We start from the raw sequence: 23396 nt of genomic DNA on the forward strand, positions 1-23396 counted from the left end.
CAGGGCTGGGGAAGGGGGTTAGGAGCAGGCTCCAAGAGGGAATTTGGGTATGGGAGGGGGTTGGGGTACAGGAACAGGCTCTGGGAGGGGGCTCAGGGTTGGGGTGGAGGCTCTGGGGAGGAAGGGTTAGGGGTGCAGGAGGGGGCTCCAGGCTGGGGAATGTGAGAGGGGGCTCAGGGCTGGGGAAGGGGGTTGGGAGCAGGCTCCAAGAGGGAATTTGGGTATGGGAGGGGGTTAGGGTACAGGAACAGGCTCTGGGAGGGGGCTCAGGGTTGGGGTGGGGGGTCTGGGAGGGAGTTAGGGTACAGGAGGGAATTCCAACCAGGCAACCCTGACCTCAGGCAGCTCCTGGCAGCAGGGCTAAGGCAGACAGCCTGGCTCCGCACTGCTCTCGGAAGTGGCTGCCATTGGTTCCTGGCCAATGGGAGCTGCGGAGCCAGCGCTTGGGGCAGGGGCAGCTCAGGGAGCTTCCTTGATCACCCTGGGCCTTGGGACTGCAGGGACATGCCAGACACTTCCAGGAGCTGTACAGAGCCTGCCTTAGCCCCAATCCACCTCCGACCAGACTTTTAAGGGCCTGGTCAACACCAGGGACCCTTTTCGACCGGGAGTACCGCTTGAAAACTGGATGCCTGGCAATCCTACTACACAGCCAGGACTGCCCCCCACATTAGCACCAGCTCAACCCCTTATCTGGCATCTGCCCATAACCCCCCCCCCCTTTCTGCCAGAAAGCCAGCACTCCCTGAGGGCCTGGAGCAGCAGGGTTGGGGCGCTGTCCTCCAGGCTAAATGCAGGTTTAAACAGCCCTCCCTCTACTCCAAGTTAGGTCTCACTCTAGCTTCTCCCCTACTCACTGCAGCAGTAAGTCCACCCCCACGCTCCAGCTGGGAATCATAGGATGGGAAGGGAGCTGGAGTGGTCACCTAGTCCAGTCCCCTGCACTCATGGTAGGGCTAAGCATTATCTAGCCCCTGCTGACTGGAACTGCAGAGAACTCCAGCTGGGGGACCTTCCAACAGCTGCTTCAAAGGCTCCATGCAAGGGGATGCGGGGCGATAAGCAGCTCCAGGGACAAGAACCACAGCCCATTAGAGACCAGAGATGCTAGGACTAGCCTGATCCCACCTCCCTGCCCTGGGGTTAGATAAAGACAAGTGCTAAAGGCTGACCAAATATATTTGATATGGTACAGATCATTGTACCACTATTACACACTTCTGCCAGCGCAATCCTATGCTATTCAAATCCCAGCCCCAACTCCCCCCCACACCCCTCTGTTGCTGCACTTGCAGCCTACCCCGCAGCACCCCTGCTGGTCCACTCTTTTCGCCCCCCACTCGGTCCATCAATCCAGACTAGAGCTGGTTGTGTTTGGTGCCAAAACAGGTAGGCAGTTCTGTGAAGTGAATGAACATGCATTTAAAATTCAGGTAACAATGCAATTCATTTTCACTTGTGACTCCAGTAGAAGCCAGCTCCCCCTGCCTGTTCACTTCTCCAGGTGAACAGGCCTCGGCGGGGGAAGAAGGCACTGCTGCTAACAGCATGGCATGGCCCAATGGCTTCACCCGTGGCCCCAAGTACTGACATCTGTCCAGGGACGAGAAGGTGGGAGCCAGGACACAAAACCCAAAAGGCCAGTGAGGTCCCTTAACAAGCCACTGACCCAATGGTAGAAGCACCAATACACCAAGCACAGGGACTTGCCTGGACAGTGGCCCCAGGGGCCTGAAGCATGGCAGAGACTCAACCACCCTGGGTTTGGATTGGAGAAACAACAGCTTCTTCCCTCGTCTAGCCTCCCCCGAGACACTCCCCCCGCACCCACTGAAGTCTCTTCATCCATTTAAACCCCCATCTGCAGCCTTCGGGAAACCCAAGGAGAGGCTCATGGCAGGATGGGCTCCGTGTCTGCCCTGCTCCGGCTGCTGATGTATAACACTCCAGTGTCACATGTGCAGTGCCTGGGCAGTGTCCTCGCTGGAGTGTGACCCTGGCTGGCACAAGCTGCTCTGCCAGGGCTGCGGCTCACCCCTGCCTCACACCTTCGCCTCTAACATGGCGTCCATCAGCCGGGCGCTGCTTGTGATGGCTGTCGTCAGGAATATAAACTTGTATCCTGAGAAATCCAAAGAGGTGAAAGGAAAATGGGTGAGACCAAAGGGCAGAGAGAAGTGGGGCTGCCGGGCTGCAGCTGAACCCCTGCTAGCGCCTGGCACTGCCACCAAGCCAACAGCAGAAGCATCACTATGCCAAGTACAGGGGGAGATGCTCAGTGCTGCTGTGAGCAGACGGGGGGAAGTGGGTGTTGAACCCTCCAGGCAGGGAGAAGCTGGGGGAGCCCAGAGCAGGCATCTGGCCAGGCCAAAGGCATGTGATGGGTGCCTCCCTAAAGCACCGTAAGGGAGGCCCGTACACCTCGGCACATGGACCCACGGCAGGAAGACTGGGGGATGGTCCAAGGCTTTAACCTCCCCCTTTACTATGTCACAGCCTGGCAATTAGCCTCTGTGGCTGCAGCAGGTCCAGTTTCAGTAGCCAATGGCACAGGCAGGGCTAACTCATTGAGTCTGTGCCATGGGGTTATCCTGTGGGTCTCTTTCCGAGAGGGAGGGGGGCAGTTTCTGGCTGCCAGATCCTTCCTCCCCAGCAGTGGAGGAGACAGTAACCCAGTGCCCTGGATGGTACCTTTCTCCTTCCCCAGGAATCGGAGAGCAGAGATCTCAGAAAAGGTGCAGCCTCCCAGGAAGACTGCTAGGATGACACGCTGCGCCTCCCAGGCGGGATTCTCCTCCATGACCGGCTCTGGAAGGAGCAGAGGATGAAGTGGAGCGGCTCCTCGAGGCCCCCCCGCCCCCCCCCCCCCAGCGATCCCAGAAGCAGGTATTACCTGTGGGAGCAAACTCATTGCCGTTCAGCAGGCGCACCACCTCCTCCAGGCCCAGCCAGCCCTTGCGCTCCAGCACCTGAAGGGAGACGGGCAGAGGAGTCCGTCAAGCGCAGGGGAAGCAGATCAGCTGCTAGCCCAGGGCACTGGGGTGGAATAAACAGCAGACGAGCAGGTAGGTGCCTCACATCTCCAGGAGCAGGTTAGACATTTCTAGCCCATCCAGCCCCAGCCAGGGGCCGTAGTCCCAATCAGAGGCACCTGTGGCCTATGCAGCAGGGGGGGGTCTGCTGGGCAGCATAACAGGACCCACGAGGGCACCATGGAGCAGGAGGCACTTGCACAAACCTGACTGCTCCCAAGGAAGACAGAAACCCATGTGCCAAGGGACAGGGTTTCCCTGCATCACACAGCATGGGCAGCTCTTGCCCCCCGGGGCGGGGCCCCCACAGATAGACTCACCTGTTCAATGATCTTGCAGCTCAGGGGGATGTAGGCCCCACTGAAGACATAGGCCATGTCTCGGGGCACCTTCAGGTTGTATTCACCATCGACCCGGGGGATCTGCAGAGACAGGCACATTACACCCCCCAGCAGTGAGCGAGCTATCAGTGCCCTCTGGGATCAGAGGCTCTGGGTTTGAAGCACCCATGGGTGCAACCTCTGGGGTGCACCAATACATGAGACGCTGACCTGGCTGCTCTGGGCAGGACACAGAGTCCCCAGCCAGCTAGCGAAGATCCAGCGCCAAGCAGGCACTTGCCCAAGCAGGCGAGCTTTGCACTGCTGCGAATGCAGCAAACTTGGGCCCTGGCAGCCAGCCGGAAGGTGCAAGTTCCATGGCCAGGGACACGCCTCTCTGCTGCTCTCAGAACACCAGCCCCTAACCACACAGGCTCTTTCCAGACTACAGCTGCAGCCTGGAATTCCCTCCCGATGCCCATGGGAAGCCAGGCCAGCTCCTGGAGTGCAGGCGCAGTGTGTTCACACTGACCCACTCCGCTACACAGGGGCCTTTGCATTCTGTCAAGCTGCATCTTCCGGGGACGCAGCCCCAAACACTGCACAGGGCATCATGCTGCCTGGATGGGCGGCCAGGTCCACGGCAGAGAGGAAAGGCCACAGCCTCTCTTAACCCTGGAAGGGAGAAAGGGACCCAGCTACCATTGCTACCCGGATCCCCAAGGGTAACTCTCTGGCTCGCCTGCTGCCCTGCACAGGGGTGGCCACAGCCAGGGCCGGAAGAGGGCAGCCAAGGACACTGAGAGCCAGCAATGTTACACACCCCACCGAACCCCATCCTATCAACAGGGCTGTGGGAGGGGCAGCCCAGCCAGCAGCTCCAGAGGGGACCTACCAAGCCCAGCTTCTTGCTTATGCCTCGGAAATTGCTCTTCCTGGCCAGAGAATTAAAAGCGTCTGTGAGTTTCCCTGGAAAACAAGGCAAAGAGGCAGTTTGGAGCCAAGTCCTTCAGGATCCCCCACTAGCTCATGTGGCCTCAGCAAATTCTCTCCAGCTGGCAAGAGCTGGCGTGAGGTGAGCCCACAGGGAGCGCTGCTACGGGGCAGAGGATACAGGGAGCGAGTTTTATTTCCCCTGGGACTGAGGGGTGACCTGCCCTGCAGGGTCTCCCCACTTCCCCCCTCAAACCTTCCACTCCAGAGCACAGCCAGCTCCCTCCCTGCCCAGTCTGAGCTGAGAGAGGCTAGAGCATGACCTGGAGAGAGACACTGAGCATCCCCCGCCAGCTCTAGGAGCAGGGACCATGGGGAAGTGCCCCAAGATCCTCCCACAGCTCAGAGGCAGGCAGGGCTCGGCCCTCTGAACTGCCCCAGAGCGCTGTAGGCAGAATTGCCCCATACCTGCTGCTCGGTCGGTCACCAGCTTGCTGACTTTGCTCTCCACGGCAGTCAGGGTCTCCCCTGGGGCCTGCTCTGTCAGCAGCCCGATGCGCTTGAGGTTATGAAAGGTCAGCAGGTGCTCAGGCCCATAACTCTGGGGGGCAAGGGGAGATGAGGGTCAGGCCAGAACTCTCGCACCCAGGGCGGGTGGGCGCAGGACAGAGCCCCAGTCTGGGGAACAGAGCAGTCTGCCAGCCCGGCGCACAATGCCCCGGGGCGTGTGAACACTCAGTGTGGAGAGGGAGTCGGGCCCACTGCAGCCTGAGGAGATGGCACAGCAAGGGACAGCATGAACACAACATGCAAACAAGCACCCCGTGAGGAGCGTGGAGCTGGTAGTCAGACCTGGGACGAACTGGCCCAGCACCCGCACTCTAACAGCCTCCCTGGCTCTTGGGCCCGGGGCCCAGCCCAGAGCCTTCCAGCAACGCAGGAGAGGAGAGCATGCAGGAGAAGGGTTACTGCACGCCCACCTGTTGGCATGTTCCAGCCCCCCATCCCCCCACACGCTCCCCCCGGTACTCCCACCACACATGCTCCCCCCAGTTACCCCCTCCACACACTACCCCCCCCCGTTACCGCCTCCCCACCCACCCGCATGCTTCCCCCCCCCCCCCGCACCCCCCCCACTCACCTGGAGGTACTGGGTTTTCAGGGAGCGATAATCCTTAGGGACCAGCCCTGTGGGGGTTTAACACACAGGGAGAGCTGAGTGAAAAGCCCCATAACCATGTCCCCCCACAGCTGCCCCCCTTCTCCAGCGAGGAGCTCACCATTTTCCGTGACCGACAGGAGGCACATTAAGCGCAGACTCTCGCTGGGGGAGACCTGCACAGAAATTGGGGAGGGTGAGCGAGTGGCCAGCCCAGCCCAGCTCAGCCCGTCCCCGCCCAGGCGCAGCACTCACCTGCCGGTCGATGTGCTCTTCTATGTAGCTGGTGCTCTCGCGGATGTCGAACCCCTCCAGGAGAGCTAAGGGGGAAAGGGAACAGTCACCTGCACCCTCAGAGCGAGCCCTGGGCTGCACTGCCCGGCCGGAGCCCGCAGGAGCCCTAGGCCTGGGGATTGCCGGCCTCCTGGGCTGGTGGGAGGAGGGGCCCGGGAATCAGGATCATCCCCAGCTCTGTCCACACTGCCCAGTGACCACCCGCTCCACTCTGCCAGCTCTGGGAGGAGAGGGCAACGCCTGGTATTCCTCACTAAGCCCTTGGGGAAAGGGAGCACCCTGCAATGCCCTGCCCTCAGGCTGGAGCAGCACGTTTAACCCTTCAGGGACCTGCCTGCCAGGTCCCACCAGCCCCAAAGCACAAGCACCTGTCTCTGACAGTGGCCATCTGGAGCGCTGGTGGCCTGGGAGGGGAATGGCACACAGCCCCAGGTGTTGGAGGAGCCCAGGCTGGGCTGGCAGGAGTCTCACTCACAGTGCTCAGTCTTTAGCAGCTCCTGGAAATCCTGCTTGGTTTTCTTCTTCATGATGGACTCGCAGGCGCCAATATCTGCATGCCCCAGACAGAGGAAATCAGTGCGGGGTCTCTGCACAAGAACCCTGGGGCCACGCAGCCGGGGATGGGGCTGCCAGAGGGGGGAGAGAGAGAGAGAGAGACGCCCCCACATGCCAGCAGCCTCTAGCCTGGCTGGGACAGTCTGCACTGCTTTCCCAGCCCGCCCAGTGTCCGGGAGATGTCCTTAGGCACCCTCCCTTTTCCCCACTGTACACAGGGACCTACGCAGGCTCAGCAGGCGGTGCTCCTGCTTTAACCCCTTCAGCTCCTGGGAGACAAAGTTCTTCATTTGCTTGATGTCCATCCCGCGACGTCGCTGCAGGAGGAGAGAGTGTCTGAGCACTGGGCTGAAGGGAAGGGAAGAGAGGGCCCCTCCCCACCCCCAACAAGGTAAGGGAGAGCCAGGGTGGGGAGCAAAGGGCCCAGCGTGGGATGGGTGCAGCCCCTGGCAGTTAGTGGGGCTGCTCCGGGGCAGGGTGCCCCTCGGGGCCATGCCCAGGGTGATCCTGTCACTCACATCGTACTGGGTCTGCAGGTTTCGTGCCTTCTGACTCAGGAAGCCGAAGACGTTGGAGAAGTGTTCGTTCCGGATCTCGCTGAACACCTGTGCCAGAACAGCCCCAAAGGGGTCAGCCAGCTGGCCAGGGCCTGGCATGGGATTCCCAAGAGAGCTCCCCCATGCCAGGCACAGACACACCAGTAGCCAAGCACTCGTTTAGCAAGCTCCCTGCAGCCCAGCAGATTGACAGAGGGCACCGTGGCTAAGGGGGGCCGCGCTGCACCCACAGCCAGGAGGAGCAGTCAGAAAACCTCCAGTGACCGGGCCTCCGAAGGCCACAGGCTGCGAGTTGGGGCTCCGCGTGGTCAGCCCCCACGGGGCGGATGCCAGGAACTGCGGTTCTACAGGGCAAAGGAGCTGGTACCAAAGCCCCATTTCTACAATCTCTGGACTGGGCTCTGCCTCCCCACCATACCACAATCAATCCAACTACCCCCAGCGCTACTCTGCCCACCCGGCTGGCACTCGCCAGGTTAGCAGGGCCCTGGTGGGCGGGGCGCAAGCGGGCATGTCAGCCGGGCTCACCTTGTCCTGGGCATTGAGCAGCACTTTGAAGCTCCTGTCAGAGGAGGTGACGTCTGGCCCGAAATCCACACTCCCTGCCGAGAGCAGGGGAACAGTTACAGTGCCCAGGCCACTGCCCCATGCTCTGCGGCGCTTCCAGTGCCCCGGGACGGGCTGTTCCATTAACCACCCACCCGGCCAGCGGGACGCAGCCCGGGCTATCAGCCACACTCAGCACCCCCAGAGCTGGGGGCCATCTGCGCTCCGAGGGGAATCCACCGCAGCTCCTCCCTGGGGATGGGTCCTGGGGGCCTGCGCTATGCCCACCCCGTAATGCTGGCTTACACCTCCCTCAGAGGCATCTGCGACAGCCCCACTGGTCTGACATGCGCCACGCGTCCTGCCCTTGGCATGGAGCATCCGGTCTGTGCCCAGAGGGGACAGAGGCAGCGAGCAAAGCTGCCAAAGGAACTGCCCCAGAGCACAGCACAGCTCATGTGCCAACCCCCACGCCCTGTCAAAGGGCTTGGGAGACCATCTGCAATGGCCAACATTAGGTAGCCCCCACCCCTAGCCCAGCCTCCCTGGCCCTCTCCCCCACCTTGGGGAGCTGCTGAGGAAGATTGTCTGGGGCAGAGATCTGCAGGCACTTTCGTCCCTCTGCAGTCACCCCCCATGCCACAGGCAGCGCCGCCTTGCCCAGCCCCGCTGCCATCTCTTCCAGCCACCCACACTTACCACATTTGATGCGGAACGTGTCGTCCACCAGGCCCTCATACACCACCTGGGAGCAGAGCGCCGTGACGTAATCCACATCTGCAACGAGACGCACAGGGGCACATGTTGGGCCTCCCCACCTGCCAGTGCTGGCTGCCCCCAGCTCACTACCTCAAGCCCCTCAGCAGCCCCTAGAAAGAGCCCACTACCCCTCCCCCCAGAGGCCCCCAGCAGCAGCCCGCGTCTGTGACTGCAGCAGCCCCTACCTCGGTCCATGAGGAAGACATGGCTGACCTCCGGTCTCCTGGCGTGACTGTCACCCTCGCTCTCCTCCACCAGCTCTCGCCACACCTCATAGACCATCTGGGAGGGAGGGGAGGCAGCACATCAGTGCCCATACACGCTGGCCCCAGGCCAGGAGCACATCAGCAAGCCCCCAACACCAGAGAACAGGCCGGGACAGCCTGCCAGCGGCGAGCCCTGGGGCCAGGGGCGGGTGGTTGGGTCCCTCACAATCACGTCAGCTGACCGATTCCCCCTCACTCCTGCCTTGATTGGAGGCAGGCGTTTCCCTGGCCCCCCTCTATGCGACGCTCCCTGCGGGACACATTTATAACAACCAGCAGTCCCTCCGCGGGGGGGGAGCCCCCATTCCACGGGCCCCACCTGGAAACTCACAGGTGGGATGTTTGTACGCATCTCCCTGCCCCCCATATTCGTACGAGTCCCCACATCCCTGAAGGAATTCAAATGAGAGGGCTCCCACTTCCAGCAAACAGCCCTGACCCCGAAGCAGGGGGACCCCACCAGGCCACGCCCCCCCAGCCGTGCAGCTCTCGTACCTTGGCACACCTGCCAATCCCATAGGTGTTCGCGAAAGGCCCAAAGAGGGAGTTCAGCAACTGCAGAGCTCGAGCGATGGTGCTGATCCAGCGCTGATCCCCTTCCTGCAGGGCCCACAAGAGCAGCAGTCAGCAAACACTGACCCCCCAGGACTCCCCGGCCAGGGCAGGCTGGCCCCAGGAGCCCCCCAGCATCTAAGCAGGGACATGGACTTTGGCCAGGGTGCACTCCCAAGGCTCTCAGCTCCCCAAGGTGCTGACGGGGGCATGGGAATCTGTTCAGCCCAATGGACACCTACCCACCTCTCCCAAACCAGCACAGCACAGCAGTCTGCACAGGCCAGCCCACCAGGTGAGAGGCATGGGGGGGGGGGGGGGTGTCCCTGCCCTGCTCGCTCTCCCGATGGCTTTGCTGTGATGCTGCAGGGGTGATTTCCCAGGGAACTATGCCACTGACCAGGAAGTAATCCCGGAAGAACTCCGGCAGCTCCATGCTGAGGAGATCATCATCCAGGGGGAGCAGGTAGAAGGCCCACTCGTCACAGGTCACATCTGAGGTGGGGACAGAAGAGAGCAGAGGCAATGTAGTCCCAGGACCCGCTGTAGCGATGGCCCGAGGGCTCTAACACGCAGGCCCTGCAGGAGCTGGACTTTCGGGGGGGGCCTATTTGCTGTGGTGCTGGAGCAGGATTGCCCATCATTCTCCCTGTACGACAGGTCCCGGAGGGGGCCCAGCCTCTCCCCCATTGATGGTGGGTCTGTGTCCCATCGGGATGGTGGGTCTGTGTCCCATCGGGGGATGTTCCGGAGCACTGTCATTTGCGTTCCTGTCCCCACACCAGGACGGCACACAGATGCCTACTCTGTAGGGAACAAGCCCCGGTGTTCTGCTGTCTGAGCTTCCCCACCAAGCTGGATCTAGGCAATGACCTGAACGACGTCCCCTTGCGGTCCCACAGTGCCTGTCACGTCACCTTCCCCACTCACCACCATAGATTCCCTCTTCCTCCAGCACCAGCTCACAGCTGTAAAACTGCAAGAGAGGAAGAGGCTGGTTAGTGCCCAGGCAGCGCCCGCACCGTGGCCAGTGGGGTGTGACCAAGGGTTCCATGGCAGTGCCTCGGGCTGGCCCTCTTCGCTGCGCCTTGCCAGACATGGCAACATTTGGGTTTGGTGTCAAACTTCTGGGCAGGAAACTGGGAACTGGTTATTCTGACTCTGTGGGGAAGGGAAGCCTGGGTGTGCAGGAGAGTGGGGGCGGGAGGGGACTGGATGGGTGGCAGGCATGAAGGAGGAAGGGAAGGTTGCGTGTGAGAGATGCGGAGGTGTGAAGGAGGAGGGGTTGGGTAGATGGGGAGGGGGTTGGACACAGGCCAGGTGTGAAGTGGTGGGGGGAAGGCTGGGTGGGCAGGAGAGCAGGATGGGGTAGATGGGGAGGGGTCGGTCACAGGCCAGGTGTGAAGGGGTGGGGGGAAGGCTGGGTGGGCAGGAGAGCAGGGTGGGAAAGATGGGGAGGGGGTCAGACACAGGCCAGGTGTGAAGGGGTGGGGGGAAGGCTGGGTGGGCAGGAGAGCAGGATGGGGTAGATGGGGAGGGGGTCGGACACAGGACAGGTGTGAAGGAGTGGGGGGAAGGCTGGGTGAGCAGGAGAGCAGGGTGGGATAGATGGGGAGGGGGGCAGACACAGGCCAGGTGTGAAGGGGTGGGGGGGAAGGCTGGGTGGGCAGGAGAGCAGGGTGGGGTAGATGGGGAGGGGGTCGGACACAGGCCAGGTGTGAAGGGGTGGGGGGAAGGCTGGGTGAGCAGGAGAGCAGGGTGGGATAGATGGGGAGGGGGTCGGACACAGGCCAGGTGTGAAGGGGTGGGGGGAAGGCTGGGTGGGCAGGAGAGCAGGATGGGGTAGATGGGGAGGGGGTCGGACACAGGCCAGGTGTGAAGGGGTGGGGGGGAAGGCTGGGTGGGCAGGAGAGCTGGGTGGGGTAGATGGGGAGGGGGTCGGATACAGGCCAGGTGTGAAGGGGTGGGGGGGAAGGCTGGGTGGGCAGGAGAGCTGGGTGGGGTAGATGGGGAGGGGGTCGGATACAGGCCAGGTGTGAAGTGGTGGGGGGAAGGCTGGGTGGGCAGGAGAGCAGGATGGGGTAGATGGGGAGGGGTCGGTCACAGGCCAGGTGTGAAGGGGTGGGGGGAAGGCTGGGTGGGCAGGAGAGCAGGGTGGGAAAGATGGGGAGGGGGTCAGACACAGGCCAGGTGTGAAGGGGTGGGGGGAAGGCTGGGTGGGCAGGAGAGCAGGATGGGGTAGATGGGGAGGGGGTCGGACACAGGCCAGGTGTGAAGGGGTGGGGGGAAGGCTGGGTGGGCAGGAGAGCAGGGTGGGAAAGATGGGGAGGGGGTCAGACACAGGCCAGGTGTGAAGGGGTGGGGGGAAGGCTGGGTGGGCAGGAGAGCAGGATGGGGTAGATGGGGAGGGGGTCGGACACAGGACAGGTGTGAAGGAGTGGGGGGAAGGCTGGGTGAGCAGGAGAGCAGGGTGGGATAGATGGGGAGGGGGGCAGACACAGGCCAGGTGTGAAGGGGTGGGGGGGAAGGCTGGGTGGGCAGGAGAGCAGGGTGGGGTAGATGGGGAGGGGGTCGGACACAGGCCATGTGTGAAGGGGTGGGGGGAAGGCTGGGTGAGCAGGAGAGCAGGGTGGGATAGATGGGGAGGGGGTCGGACACAGGCCAGGTGTGAAGGGGTGGGGGGAAGGCTGGGTGGGCAGGAGAGCAGGATGGGGTAGATGGGGAGGGGGTCGGACACAGGCCAGGTGTGAAGGGGTGGGGGGGAAGGCTGGGTGGGCAGGAGAGCTGGGTGGGGTAGATGGGGAGGGGGTCGGATACAGGCCAGGTGTGAAGGGGTGGGGGGGGAAGGCGGGGTGGGCAGGAGAGCTGGGTGGGGTAGATGGGGAGGGGGTCGGATACAGGCCAGGTGTGAAGGGGTGGGGGGGGAAGGCTGGGTGGGCAGGAGAGCAGGGTGGGGTAGATGGGGAGGGGGTCGGACACAGGCCAGGTGTGAAGGGGTGGGGGGGGGAAGGCTGGGTGGGCAGGAGAGCTGGGTGGGGTAGATGGGGAGGGGGTCGGATACAGGCCAGGTGTGAAGGGGTGGGGGGGGAAGGCTGGGTGGGCAGGAGAGCAGGGTGGGGTAGATGGGGAGGGGGTCGGACACAGGCCAGGTGTGAAGGGGTGGGGGGAACCTGGGTGGGAAGGAGAGCTGGGTGGGGTAGATGGGGAGGGGGTCAGACACAGGCCAGGTGTGAAGGGGTGGGGGGAAGGCTGGGTGGGCAGGGCAGCCACACTGACCTTCTGGGGGCTGAAGATAATCTTGTACTTCCGGCTCTTCCCCATCGCCTTGTCAGCATTGACAATATCTGCAGACACAAGACTCTGGTTAACTAGAGCCATTAAAAACCCTATGGTTAAACCAGTGCAATGTCTCTTGTGTAGACAAACCTGAGGCCCTGTGATCTCACAGGGCATGTGACACACCAGCCGGACAAGACAACAGACTTCAGGGTGTGCACTCAGCCTCTGGCCCTGAGCTCCAAGTCACCCTATGCCCGGATGCTAGCACTCGCCTCTGGGGATTGCCCAGCACTAACTTCACCCCTACCCAAGGATTACCCAGAGCACGACAATCCGGGACAGTAACTGCCCTCCTCACACACTCGCCAATATCCCCGGCACCAGACAGTGGAGTCTGCTAGCCAGCCCTACCCAGAAGCCACCCCATACTACGGGCCCTACATAAGTAATCATTGATATCTGCATGGCAAGCAACAGCTCCCACTCACCAGCAACGTACTTCATGTTCTTGATCCGTGGCCGGACTAAGAAGCACAACCTGGAGTGAGGCAGACAGAGACTCACCAACTGGGAGGTGGGGAGGGACACAAGACCGGCAGCAGAAATAGGACCCGACACTCCTGGAGCCCTCCCCTCCTCCCGCCCATGAATGCCATGCTGGGCCCCTCCCTGGTAAGCCAGAGACACAGCGAAAGCAGGCCCAGGGAGGCAGGCAGCTTCCTGAGCTGAAGGTAGGAGATGGGAACGCAGCCCCCAGACTAGCTGCCTGAGCTCCGCTTGTCACATCACCAAACCCCCAAGTGTATCCCTGCTCCCAAGTCCCACAGCAGCCTCTCAGCTCTCACTCCCCTGCAGTGCTGGCAGCCAGCACCAGGCCCACGCCCTTCAGCTTACTCAGAGCCATGGCCCAGGCTGAAAGGGCACAGAGGAGAGGGCATGCGCCTGACACGGCACTGCGGAAAGGCAGACCCCTGGGCACAGGGCAGTGCAGTGCGTCTGGTCAAGCCTGTGGAGGTGCAGAGTACAGCTGCAGCTGGGCAGGCTCCAGGTATGACCCACACAGAGCCATGGGGGTCAGGTAAGAGACTCACTGGTCGCTAGTGCTAACGATGGGTTTGTTCTCCACTTTGTACAGCTTGTCCACTTCATGTTGCTAGAGAAATAGGAGGGGAGGAGAGTGTTAACTCAAACCCTGCACAGACTGGAGTAGCTTTTGTAGCTGATTCCAGAAGCCCCTTCACAGGCCTCCGGCTGCTGCACAAAGCCAGATCCCCCTCCTGTGAGTCTGCGCCCCGCAGCTGCCTGCTCGACAGGTGATGCCGTGTGTGAAGTGATCACCACACATGGCACTGTAGACATGGAACAAGAGGTTTCCACTATGGGCTAATACAGGAAACTCCCTACACGCAGCTCTGTCAACCTCTCTCAGGCCTGACCTGCAGCCCCCAGAACTGCCATCGATCTAGTCCTGGGCCCCCCTGTGCAGAGAAATACAGTTCTGCGAACAGGGCCGCCCACATGGACGAATGTGGATGAGGTTGAACTCACTGTATTTGCAAAACCACTAGAGCAGCTGCCTGTGGCCCGCAGCCAGCCAGCCTGCCCAGTGCCCTAAAGCAAGGCCTTGGTTCAGTGCTGCTCTGGCCAGAGTGCACCTGTGGGTACCTTCAGAATGGAGACGTTGGCGATTCGGTCCAGGGGGCTCATCAGATCTGCCTCAATGAACAGGTCCTTCTTCCCGGGGAGCTGGGGAGGAACAAACAGAGCAGCATAGGTGCCAGGGCACCGCTCCCTGCCGGGAAAAGCCCAGACTGGCACAGGCTGTCCCAGAGGCATCTCTCCCCAGCTGGCTGTAAGTCCCCTGCCTGCCGGCTCCGCTCCCCGCTGCACCACACAAGCGCAGCTACCCGGGCAGGAGCGGCCAGGGCCCAGGATCTCCCGCTAGCAAAGGTCGCTGCAGTAACACCAGCTACCGGGCGCATCCAGCCGCCTTCCCACGGGACGTGCCTCGGGCTCAACGCCCTGCAGCTGTTCCGGGGCCGGGACCTGAGACCCCATCTACGGGCCGGGGGCTCCTCCGCCCGCCGGGACAGCGCGTCTGGCCAGGAAGCGGCGCTTCCTCTGGGACCGAACCGGGGCGGCGGGGACGGGCGCGGAGCGGAGCGGGCCCGGGGCAGCGGTGATGGGGACGGGCGCGGAGCGGAGCAGGCGCGGCGGGGACGGGCGCGGAGCGGGCCCGGGGCGGCGGTGATGGGGACGGGCGCGGAGCGGAGCGGGCCCGGGGCAGCGGTGATGGGGACGGGCGCGGAGCGGAGCAGGCGCGGCGGGGACGGGCGCGGAGCGGGCCCGGAGCAGGCCCGGGGCGGCGGTGATGGGGACGGGCCCGGGGCAGCGGTGATGGGGACGGGCGCGGAGCGGAGCAGGCGCGGCGGGGACGGGCGCGGAGCGGGCCCGGGGCGGCGGTGATGGGGACGGGCGCGGAGCGGAGCGGGCCCGGGGCAGCGGTGATGGGGACGGGCGCGGAGCGGAGCAGGCGCGGCGGGGACGGGCGCGGAGCGGGCCCGGAGCAGGCCCGGGGCGGCGGTGATGGGGACGGGCCCGGGGCAGCGGTGATGGGGACGGGCGCGGAGCGGAGCAGGCGCGGCGGGGACGGGCGCGGAGCGGGCCCGGGGCGGCGGTGATGGGGACGGGCGCGGAGCGGACCCGGAGCGGGCGCGGAGCAGGCCCGGGGCGGCGGTGATGGGGACGGGCCCGGGGCAGCGGTGATGGGGACGGGCGCGGAACGGAGCAGGCGCGGCGGGGACGGGCGCGGAGCGGGCCCGGGGCGGCGGTGATGGGGACGGGCGCGGAGCGGGCCCGGAGCGGGCGCGGAGCAGGCCCGGGGCGGCGGTGAGGGGCCCGGCCCGGCGCTCACCTGCTCCAGCAGGTAGATGAGCTGGTCTCGCGCCAGCCGCTTGAGCACGGTGAAGTCCGGCCCGTCGGGCGCGTCGCGGCGGCCGGCGAAGGCCATGCTGGGCCCGGCCCCTGCGGCGAGAGGGACCGGGCCGGCCGCCGCCACCCCCGGGGTCGCGCTGCGGGCGGCACCTGCCAGGAACGCACCCGGCACCGCGCCTCGCTCCCGGAGCCGTGCGCCCACTTCCGCTTCCGGCGGAACTGCCGGTACCGGAAGTGCCGGGAGCCATGGAGACCGGGCCCACCCCCCACTACAGCAGGGGCAGGTGCCGACCCCGCGGAGCGGCCGGGACCTGAGTGCGCCAGCCCCGGGGGGGGCAGAGGCTCTCCGGGGGGAGAGCGCGGGGAGGCGCGGGGGCCCAGAAGGCGCGGGGAGGGGCTCTCCAGGGGGAGGGGCGATGGGGCTCTCCGGGGGGGGGCCAGAAGGCGCGGGGAGGGGCTCTCCAGGGGGAGGGGCGATGGGGCTCTCCGGGGAGGGGGGGCCCAGAAGGCGCGGGGAGGGGCTCTCCAGGGGGAGGGGGGGCCCAGAAGGCGCGGGGAGGGGCTCTCCAGGGGGAGGGTGCAAGGAGGGGCTCTCCGGGGAGGGGGGGCCCAGAAGGCGCGGGGAGGGGCTCTCCAGGGGGAGGGGGGGCCCAGAAGGCGCGGGGAGGGGCTCTCCGGGGGGAGGGGCTCTCCGGGGAGGGGGGCCCAGAAGGCGCGGGGAGGGGCTCTCCAGGGGGAGGGGCGATGGGGCTCTCCGGGGGGGGGCCAGAAGGCGCGGGGAGGGGCTCTCCAGGGGGAGGGGCGATGGGGCTCTCCGGGGAGGGGGGGCCCAGAAGGCGCGGGGAGGGGCTCTCCAGGGGGAGGGGCTCTCCGGGGAGGGGGGGCCCAGAAGGCGCGGGGAGGGGCTCTCCAGGGGGAGGGGCTCTCCGGGGAGGGGGGCCCAGAAGGCGCGGGGAGGGGCTCTCCAGGGGGAGGGTGCAAGGAGGGGCTCTCCGGGGAGGGGGGCCCAGAAGGCGGTGGGAGGGGCTCTCCAGGGGGAGGATGTGGGGAGGGGAGGATGTGGGGAGGGGAGGCCCAGAAGGCGCGGGGAGGGGCTCTCCAGGGAAGGGGGCCCAGAAGGCGCGGGGAGGGGCTCTCCAGGGGGAGGGTGCAAGGAGGGGAGGCCCAGAAGGCGCGGGGAGGGGCTCTCCAGGGGGAGGGGCTCTCCGGGGAGGGGGGCCCAGAAGGCGGGGGGAGGGGTTCTCCGGGGAGGGGGGCCCAGAAGGCGCGGGGAGGGGCTCTCCAGGGGGAGGATGTGGGGAGGGGAGGCCCAGAAGGCGTGGGGAGGGACTCTCCGGGGAAGGGGGCCCAGAAGGCGCGGGGAGGGGCTTTCCAGGGGGAGGGTGCAAGGAGGGGCTCTCCGAGGAGGGGGGCCCAGAAGGCGGTGGGAGGGGCTCTCCAGGGGGAGGATGTGGGGAGGGGAGGCCCAGAAGGCGTGGGGAGGGGCTCTCCAGGGGGAGGGTGCAAGGAGGGGCTCTCCGGGGAGGGGGGCCCAGAAGGCGCGGGGAGGGGCTGTGCGCATCCACACCCAGGCCCTCCAGCCTCGGCCGCCCTCCCAGGTGACTCCACCCCGCACTGCTGCCAAGTGAAGCCTGCCGCAGTCCAGCTGCTCTGCCCATGGGCTTGGCAGCTCTGGTTCCCCCCAGCCCCTCAGAGCCCCAGGGCAGGAGGCCTACACTCTGCCCAGACCTCAGGGGCGAGGGACGCAGACACCAGGTTCATGGCACTCAGGGCTTTTATTTAGAGACAGTTACTGGGTTCGGTCCCCAAGCTGAGCAGGCTGCACTCAGAGCCCAGACCCTGACCCCCAGTTAGGGTGTGACCTCCCCAGAGCCTTAGGGCCCCCACCCCACCTGTACTAGGGACAGGAAACAAGCTGAGGGGAAGGGTCTGTCTACCCCCACTTCTCCTCAGCTGAGCCACAGGGCAAGGTTTATGGGAGTCTTTAGGAGGAGCGTATGTCCTGCTCCCTCTGGAGAGGGAAGTTCAGTGCTGGAGGCCAGAGGAGAAGGAGAGAAGCAGTGGAAATCAGTGCTGCCTCCCCCACCCCCCAGGAGAGTGTGGGTATTCTGTAGCCGGTGACTGCTTGGGCTTTAATCCCCTGTCCCATTCTGTGCTGCCCTTTATCTGGCCCCCATCTCTGTACCCTCCCTTGCCCAGGGGGCAGGAGTGCCCGAATAGGTGGGTTAGTAAGAGGCGTCCATGCAGCTATCACTGACTCGCTGGTCTGAGGGAGCTGGCCTGTGGAAGGCATGCTGCGGGAGTCAGTAATTAACATCACATGGCAGGCATCCCGCACAGTCGCTCCGGCAGCCCTCGCTCCCTGAACAGCTGCTGCAACTTCTCCTCCAGCGCAGGGCTTGTCTCACGCAGACCCTTCACCACCTGTGAGGCCCACAGGAAGTACTCCTGGACCCGCTGCTCAGACCAGCCTAGGGCAGAGAGCACCGTGTGTCAGAGACATACCGATACAAGTAGGCAGCACACACAGAGGGACAGGCTGTGACCCCAAGAGGCACATGCCAACTCGCAGCATAGGCTGCAAGAGCTAGGGCCCATAGGGGGTGGTGCCAGGCAAAGGAAAGGAAAGAGTCCCATTTACTTTGATGGACGCATTCTTACAATGAGGGCCAAAGCGCCGGCCGCTCTGCTCAGCTTCGGTAGGCAGATGGTAGCCGGCCAAAGACAGGGTACCTGACAGAGAGCTCTGCTCTCAGTGTACGTGTGGGCTCAGCACAGAGCTGTTCTCCACACGCTCAGTATGCAGAGACGCTGGAACTGTCCCTGGGCACGTGCAGACCCCGGGCCGGGTGCCAGGACTTTCAGCCCCCGATAATGCCCTGCCTCTCCTACTGCAGCTGGAGGAGGCTCCACGTTTGCTTTATGTAGCAATAGGGCACATTGCCTCTTTCCAGAGCTCCCAACACTGAGGCAGACGCCAAATGCATGAGCGGTGGTGCCGCTATGCAGCAGAGGGTAGCTCCAGCACTTCCCGTGCCCACGGCTAGCCCATCAGCGGCAGGGAGCCCCGGCGTGCCAACCTGCTGGCGTGCAGCGGGTCAGGTCCCGCAGGTTGTACAGCTTGTCTGCCAGTTTGACCAGCTTGGCTCCCCGGCTGCTGTGGGGCGCACGCTCTATCTGCAGGCGCTTCCGCTCCATCTTGGGCAACATCTTGTCATCCGTCACCTCCTCCACAATCCGCCTCACCTCCCGCCCAAACTGCTCCTCGATCTCCGAGAAGGTGGTGTCTGTGTCCTCCACTGTGTCGTGCAGCAGAGCAGCCTGCGGGAGAGGGGACAGGCTGAGCGGCAGTCGGGGGTCCATGAAAACGAGGGGCAGGCTGGCTCTCTAGGCTGGAGCCCAGCGGGAGTCCCCGGGGTGGGGGCTCACGGGCTTGTTACAGCCCCTCTCCTCCTGCCTGGAGCGTGGGATTTACCTGCAGCACCGCAATGTCGGTTACTCCAGCCTCCCGAGACAGGATCCTGGCCACACCTAGACACACCACACGGGGGTCACACAGGCAGCCGGGGCGGGGGGGACGGGAGCCGGTGCTGCCTGCGGCCCAGACGGGAGGGGCTGGAGCAGGCCCGGCTGCCGCACCCCCCCCCGCGGATAGCACCGCTCCGGGCCCGGGCATCTCCCAGGGGCGGCTGCTCTGCAGGGCGGGACCCTCGCTGCCGCTTTCCCGGCTGGGATCTGAGCCCCGAACCCCCCCCCCCCATCGGATCGCCCCCCCCGCCCCGAACCCCCCCCCCATCGGATCGCCCCCCCCCCGGCACACCACACCCCATCGGATCGCCCCCCCCGCCCCGGCACACCGCCCCCCCATCGGATCGCCCCCCCGCCCCGGCACACTGCCCCCCCATCGGATCGCCCCGGCACACCACACCCCATCGGATCGCCCCCCGCCCCGGCACACCACACCCCCATCGGATCGCCCCCCCCCCGCCACACCACACCCCATCGGATCGCCCCCCCGCCCCGGCACACCGCCCCCCATCGGATCGCCCCCCCCCCCCGGCACACCACACCCCCATCGGATCCCCCCCCCCCCGGCACACACCCCTACCAGCACACCGCCCCCCCCCGATCACCCCCCCAGGAACACGCCCCCCCGAACACCGTCCCATCGGCTCGGCCCCCCCCCACCGATGGGGTGGTTGATGTACGGGGTCCCCTCGGGGTCCTTCCGCCGCTGCTGCTTGTGCTTCGGGCTGCGAAGTCGGCGGCCTCCAGCAGCCGGGCCGCCTCGGAGCCCATGGCGGGGGGGGGGCGGGACTCCCGGCACCGCAGAGCATGCCGGGAACGGCCTGCCCCTAGCCCCGCCCCCGCTGCAGTGTCCCGGGCCGTGGCAAGCCCTGCAGACCCGGCCGCTGCAGTCCCGGGCCCCCCCAGCGCCGGGGCTCCAGCCCCCTCCAGCGGAGCCGGGGACCTGGAGCCTGGCCACACCTGGGACCTCCTGGCCTGTGTGAACGGCCCTTCCCAGGGACCAGAGCCGGGCCGCTGCAGGCCAGGCTGCCAGAGGCTGCAAGAGCCTGAAACACTTGCTCCAAAGGGTACAGGAGGGTAGTGTCTGAAACCCCCTGTCCCACAGCCACCACCCCACTCGGCTCCCCGAGCCCAGGAACGCTCAGCACCCCAGGGGGGAACACGCCCGCTGCACAGCCAGCGGTGCTGCTCCTTGGGGTGGCATTGCGGGAGGGGACGCACCTTGGGCAGGAGGGTGCCAGGGGCCTCCTCAGCAAAGGGACCGCAGCAGCACACACACAGTGTGACCAAGTCCAGGACAGGGTCCCGCGAGGCAGCAGGCACTTGGTAATATTTTATTTTTCCCTGGGTGGAAAGGACAGCAACATGAGCCAACCCCACGCCCTGGGCAGGCCGACAGCAAGAGAAGCCCACCCACCCCCTACCCACTCTTTTCACCACCAGACTGGGGGAAGGGCTGCATGTTGTTCTCCCCCTCCCCAGGGGCTACTCTAGCTGGGATCCTATACAAGAAATTCCCACTGCTGTCAAAATAGTCCTGTCCTCTCTGCATCACTTTGGTGCCGGCGCCCCAGCCTTCTGCGGCCAGCTCCTCCAGCTCCTCCTCACTCAGGACCTCGCCATCCCACTCTTCAGCGTCTCCTCCTGCCCAAGAGTTTCTCATGAGGGTGGCTTCCATCCCAGCCACAGGCTTGGTTCCATCCTCCTGAAGAGGCTCCAGTTGGCCGTTCCTTCTGTTTTGCCTCGCCCCAGCTCTCCAAAGCTGCGGAGTTCTCTGGGGTTTTGGGCCCCCAGGCGCGAGAAGGGCTCCAGACTGCGCGGCTTCTCCTGCAGAGATGGCCACCAGCTCAGCTCTCCGCTCTGGGCCAGGCTGCTGCTCCCGGCTCCCCTGTTTACCCAACACCTTGGCATCCTGCTTCATCCTTCGCTCCAGCGGGGGAGAGAACTTGCTCCTCAGCACCCTCTGGATGACATCCGTGCTGACGCAGAAACCTTGGGCCAGACGGGCCACGGGCCATTCCTCGGGGAAGGCCTGCCTGAGGTACCTGCAACAGAGGCAGTCACTGCCAGCCCAGAGCCTGGCAAGCACAGCGGTGCCCTAGTCCCACCTGCTGCTCCAGCAGCCCACACCGGGGGCACTGGCCAGACCTGCCCGGCCCACGCTCCAGTGCGGGGCTGCCAGCAGCACCACCTCCCGCCCCGCTCACCGGATCTGCTCCATGGCCTGCCAGCTCAGGCTGCGCTGGGGGGGCCCCGCGGGCTCCAGCTCCCTCCGTAGCCTCCGCAGCCTCACCGCCTTCCTCTGCTGCTGCAGCGCCCTGGGGAGGGAGGAAGAAGGAAGTGAGGGGCTGAGTGCACTCAGGGCCCCCATCCTGCCCAGGCCCCTCCGCCTGCCCACTCTGCCCCCTCATCCTGCCCCGGCCACTCTGCCCCCCCATCCTGCCCCCGCCCCAGCCACTCTGCTCCCCCCATCCTGCCCCCGCCCCAGCCACTCTGCTCCCCCCCCCCATCCTGCCCCCGCCCCAGCCACTCTGCTCCCCCCATCCTGCCCAGGACCCTCCCCCCGCCCACTCTGCCCCCCCATCCTGCCCCCGCCCCGGCCACTCTGCTCCCCCATCCTGCCCCCGCCCCGGCCACTCTGCCCCCTCATCCTGCCCAGGCCCCCGCCCCCAGCCCTGCCACTCTGCCCCCCCATCCTGCCCCCGCCCCAGCCACTCTGCTCACCCCACTCTGCCCCCCCCATCCTGCCCAGGCCCCCGCCTTAGCCCAGCCGCCCTCCCGTCACCTCTCCGCCTCCTGCAGCGCCGGGTCCACCGGCCCCGCCCCCCGGGCCAGCAGGCGGCTCAGCCCCGCAGCCCGCAGCGCCCGAGGCAGCAGCGGCCCCGCCATGGCCGGCGCAGACACCGCGTGAGACTGGGGGCGGGGCGGGGCGGGGCTGGGCTGAGAACGAGGCCCGGGGGCGGGGCTGAGAACGAGGCTCGGGGGCGGGGCGGGGTCTGGGGAGCTAGGGCCGCCCCTGAGGCTGAGGCCCAGGGACCCGGAGGCAGGGCGCTGCAGGGGAGATGTGGGGGTGCAGGGGAGATGTGGGGGCGCTGCAGGGGAGATCTGGGGGTACTGGGGCAGGGCATTGTAGGGGAGATGTGGGGGTGCAGGGGAGATGTGGGGGTACTGGGGCAGGGCATTGTAGGGGAGATGTGGGGGTGCAGGGGAGATGTGGGGGCGCTGCAGGGGAGATCTGGGGGTACTGGGGCAGGGCATTGTAGGGGAGATGTGGGGGTGCTAGGGGAGATCTGGGGGTGCTAGGGCAGGGTGCTGCAAGGGAGATGTGGGGCCCTATGAGAGATCTGGGGGTGCTAGGGGGAGATGTGGTGGGGGATATGGGGCAGGGCACTGCAGGGGAGATGTGGGTACGGTGACCAGATGTCCTGATTTTTGGGTCTTTTTCTTATATAGGCTCCTGTTACCCCCCACTCCCTGTCCTGATTTTTCACATTTGCTGTCTGGTCACCCTGGCTCTGGGGGAGGTGGGGCAGGGCGCTGCAGGGGAGATCGGGGTGGGGGTGCTGGGGCAGGGCGCTGCAGGGGAGATGTGGGGGTGCTGCAGGGGAGATCTGGGGGTGTTAGGGGAGATCTGGGGGCGCTGCAGGGGAGATGTGGGCGTGCTGGGGGAGATCTGGGGGCACTGCAGGGGAGATCTGGGGGTGTTAGGGGAGATCTGGGGGCGCTGCAGGGGAGATCTGGGGGCGCTGCAGGGGAGATGTGGGGGTACTGGGGCAGGGCATTGCAGCGGAGATGTGGGGTTGCTGGGGGAGATCTGGGGGCACTGCAGGGGAGATCTGGGGGTGTTAGGGGAGATCTGGGGGCGCTGCAGGGGAGATGTGGGGGTGTTAGGGGAGATCTGGGGGCGCTGCAGGGGAGATGTGGGGGTGCTGGGGGAGATCTGGGGGTACTGGGGCAGGGCATTGCAGCGGAGATGTGGGGTTGCTGGGGGAGATCTGGGGGCACTGCAGGGGAGATGTGGGGGTGTTAGGGGAGATCTGGGGGCGCTGCAGGGGAGATGTGGGGGTGCTGGGGGAGATCTGGGGGGCTGGGGCAGGGCACTGCAGGGGAGATGTGGGGTTGCTGGGGGAGATCTGGCGGTGCAGGGGAGATGTGGGGGTGCTGGGGGAGATCAGGGCGGGGGGCTGGGGCAGGGCACTGCAGGGGAGATCAGGGCGGGGGGCTGGGGCAGGGCACTGCAGTGGAGATGTGGGGGTGCTAGGGGAGATCTGGGGGTGCAGGGGAGATCTGGGGGTGCTAGGGGAGATCAGGGCGGGGGGCTGGGGGCTGGGGCAGGGCACTGCAGTGGAGATGTGGGGGTGTTAGGGGAGATCTGGGGGTGCAGGGGAGATGTGGGGGTACTGGGGCAGGGCACTGCAGCGGAGATGTGGGGTTGCTGGGGCAGGGCACTGCAGCGGAGATGTGGGGTTGCTGGGGGAGATGTGGGGGTGCAGGGGAGATGTGGGGGTGCTGGGGGAGATCGGGGTGGGGGGGCTCGGGCAGGGCACTGCAGTGGAGATGTGGGGGTGTTAGGGGAGATCTGGGGGTGCAGGGGAGATCTGGGGGGCTGGGGCAGGGCACTGCAGCGGAGATGTGGGATTGCTGGGGCAGAGCGCTGCAGGGGAGATGGAGGGTTCTATGAG

The 23396-nt window shown here is 65.5% G+C and overlaps 3 protein-coding genes across 5 annotated transcripts; all 3 read right to left on the bottom strand.

The window, feature by feature from the left end:
- Positions 1–1161: 1161 nt before the first annotated feature.
- On the bottom strand, positions 1162–16898 carry VPS33B (VPS33B late endosome and lysosome associated). 3 transcript variants are annotated; one of them, XR_010590907.1, is made up of 23 exons: positions 15167–16878; positions 13918–13998; positions 13344–13405; positions 12741–12790; positions 12250–12317; positions 9904–9949; positions 9374–9468; positions 8917–9021; positions 8341–8437; positions 8096–8173; positions 7379–7452; positions 6812–6898; positions 6520–6610; positions 6214–6288; positions 5700–5764; positions 5566–5620; positions 5427–5473; positions 4754–4886; positions 4248–4321; positions 3353–3454; positions 2894–3036; positions 2692–2808; positions 1162–2122 (listed from the first exon to the last, which is right to left on the bottom strand). XR_010590907.1 is itself a non-coding variant. In XM_065559083.1 (23 exons), exons 1-23 carry the CDS (start codon positions 15260–15262, stop codon positions 2043–2045), a joined length of 1854 nt encoding a protein of 617 aa, XP_065415155.1. In that variant the 5' UTR covers positions 15263–15430; the 3' UTR covers positions 1162–2042. The 3 variants fall into 3 exon arrangements, 2 of the variants coding, with proteins under 2 accessions (XP_065415155.1, XP_065415156.1); XM_065559083.1 differs by having other exon boundaries at positions 2894–2969; positions 15167–15430; XM_065559084.1 differs by lacking the exons at positions 1162–2122; positions 2692–2808; positions 2894–3036; ... (12 more) ...; positions 8917–9021; positions 9904–9949 and having other exon boundaries at positions 15167–16898.
- Positions 16899–16942: 44 nt separating this feature from the next.
- HDDC3 (HD domain containing 3) lies at positions 16943–19485 on the bottom strand. The gene is given in 5 exon segments (XM_005300655.4): positions 16943–17657; positions 18267–18507; positions 18662–18717; positions 19375–19437; positions 19440–19485. Coding segments are annotated over 5 exon segments (561 nt in total). The 3' UTR covers positions 16943–17502.
- A 510-nt stretch (positions 19486–19995) lies between these two features.
- NGRN (neugrin, neurite outgrowth associated) lies at positions 19996–21648 on the bottom strand. The gene is made up of 3 exons (XM_065559089.1): positions 21500–21648; positions 20922–21032; positions 19996–20759 (listed from the first exon to the last, which is right to left on the bottom strand). Exons 1-3 carry the CDS (start codon positions 21601–21603, stop codon positions 20135–20137), a joined length of 840 nt encoding a protein of 279 aa, XP_065415161.1. The 5' UTR covers positions 21604–21648; the 3' UTR covers positions 19996–20134.
- Positions 21649–23396: the final 1748 nt, after the last annotated feature.

Source organism: Chrysemys picta, chromosome 10 (assembly GCF_011386835.1).
Source record: "Chrysemys picta bellii isolate R12L10 chromosome 10, ASM1138683v2, whole genome shotgun sequence".
Lineage (NCBI taxonomy): Eukaryota > Metazoa > Chordata > Testudines > Emydidae > Chrysemys > Chrysemys picta.

Excerpts from the sequence above, each read along its gene's own strand:
- VPS33B (XM_065559083.1), bottom strand. The coding sequence starts at position 15,262 with ATGGCCTTCGCCGGCCGCCGCGACGCGCCCGACGGGCCGGACTTCACC. Across the intron at positions 13,999-15,166 it reads TCATCTACCTGCTGGAGCAG|CTCCCCGGGAAGAAGGACCT; the intron begins GTGAGCGCCGGG and ends GTTCCTCCCCAG. Across the intron at positions 6,289-6,519 it reads GCACCGCCTGCTGAGCCTGC|ATATTGGCGCCTGCGAGTCC; the intron begins GTAGGTCCCTGT and ends TGGGGCATGCAG.
- NGRN (XM_065559089.1), bottom strand. The coding sequence starts at position 21,603 with ATGGCGGGGCCGCTGCTGCCTCGGGCGCTGCGGGCTGCGGGGCTGAGC. Across the intron at positions 21,033-21,499 it reads GCGCTGCAGGAGGCGGAGAG|GGCGCTGCAGCAGCAGAGGA; the intron begins GTGACGGGAGGG and ends CTCCCTCCCCAG. Across the intron at positions 20,760-20,921 it reads CAGGCCATGGAGCAGATCCG|GTACCTCAGGCAGGCCTTCC; the intron begins GTGAGCGGGGCG and ends CCTCTGTTGCAG.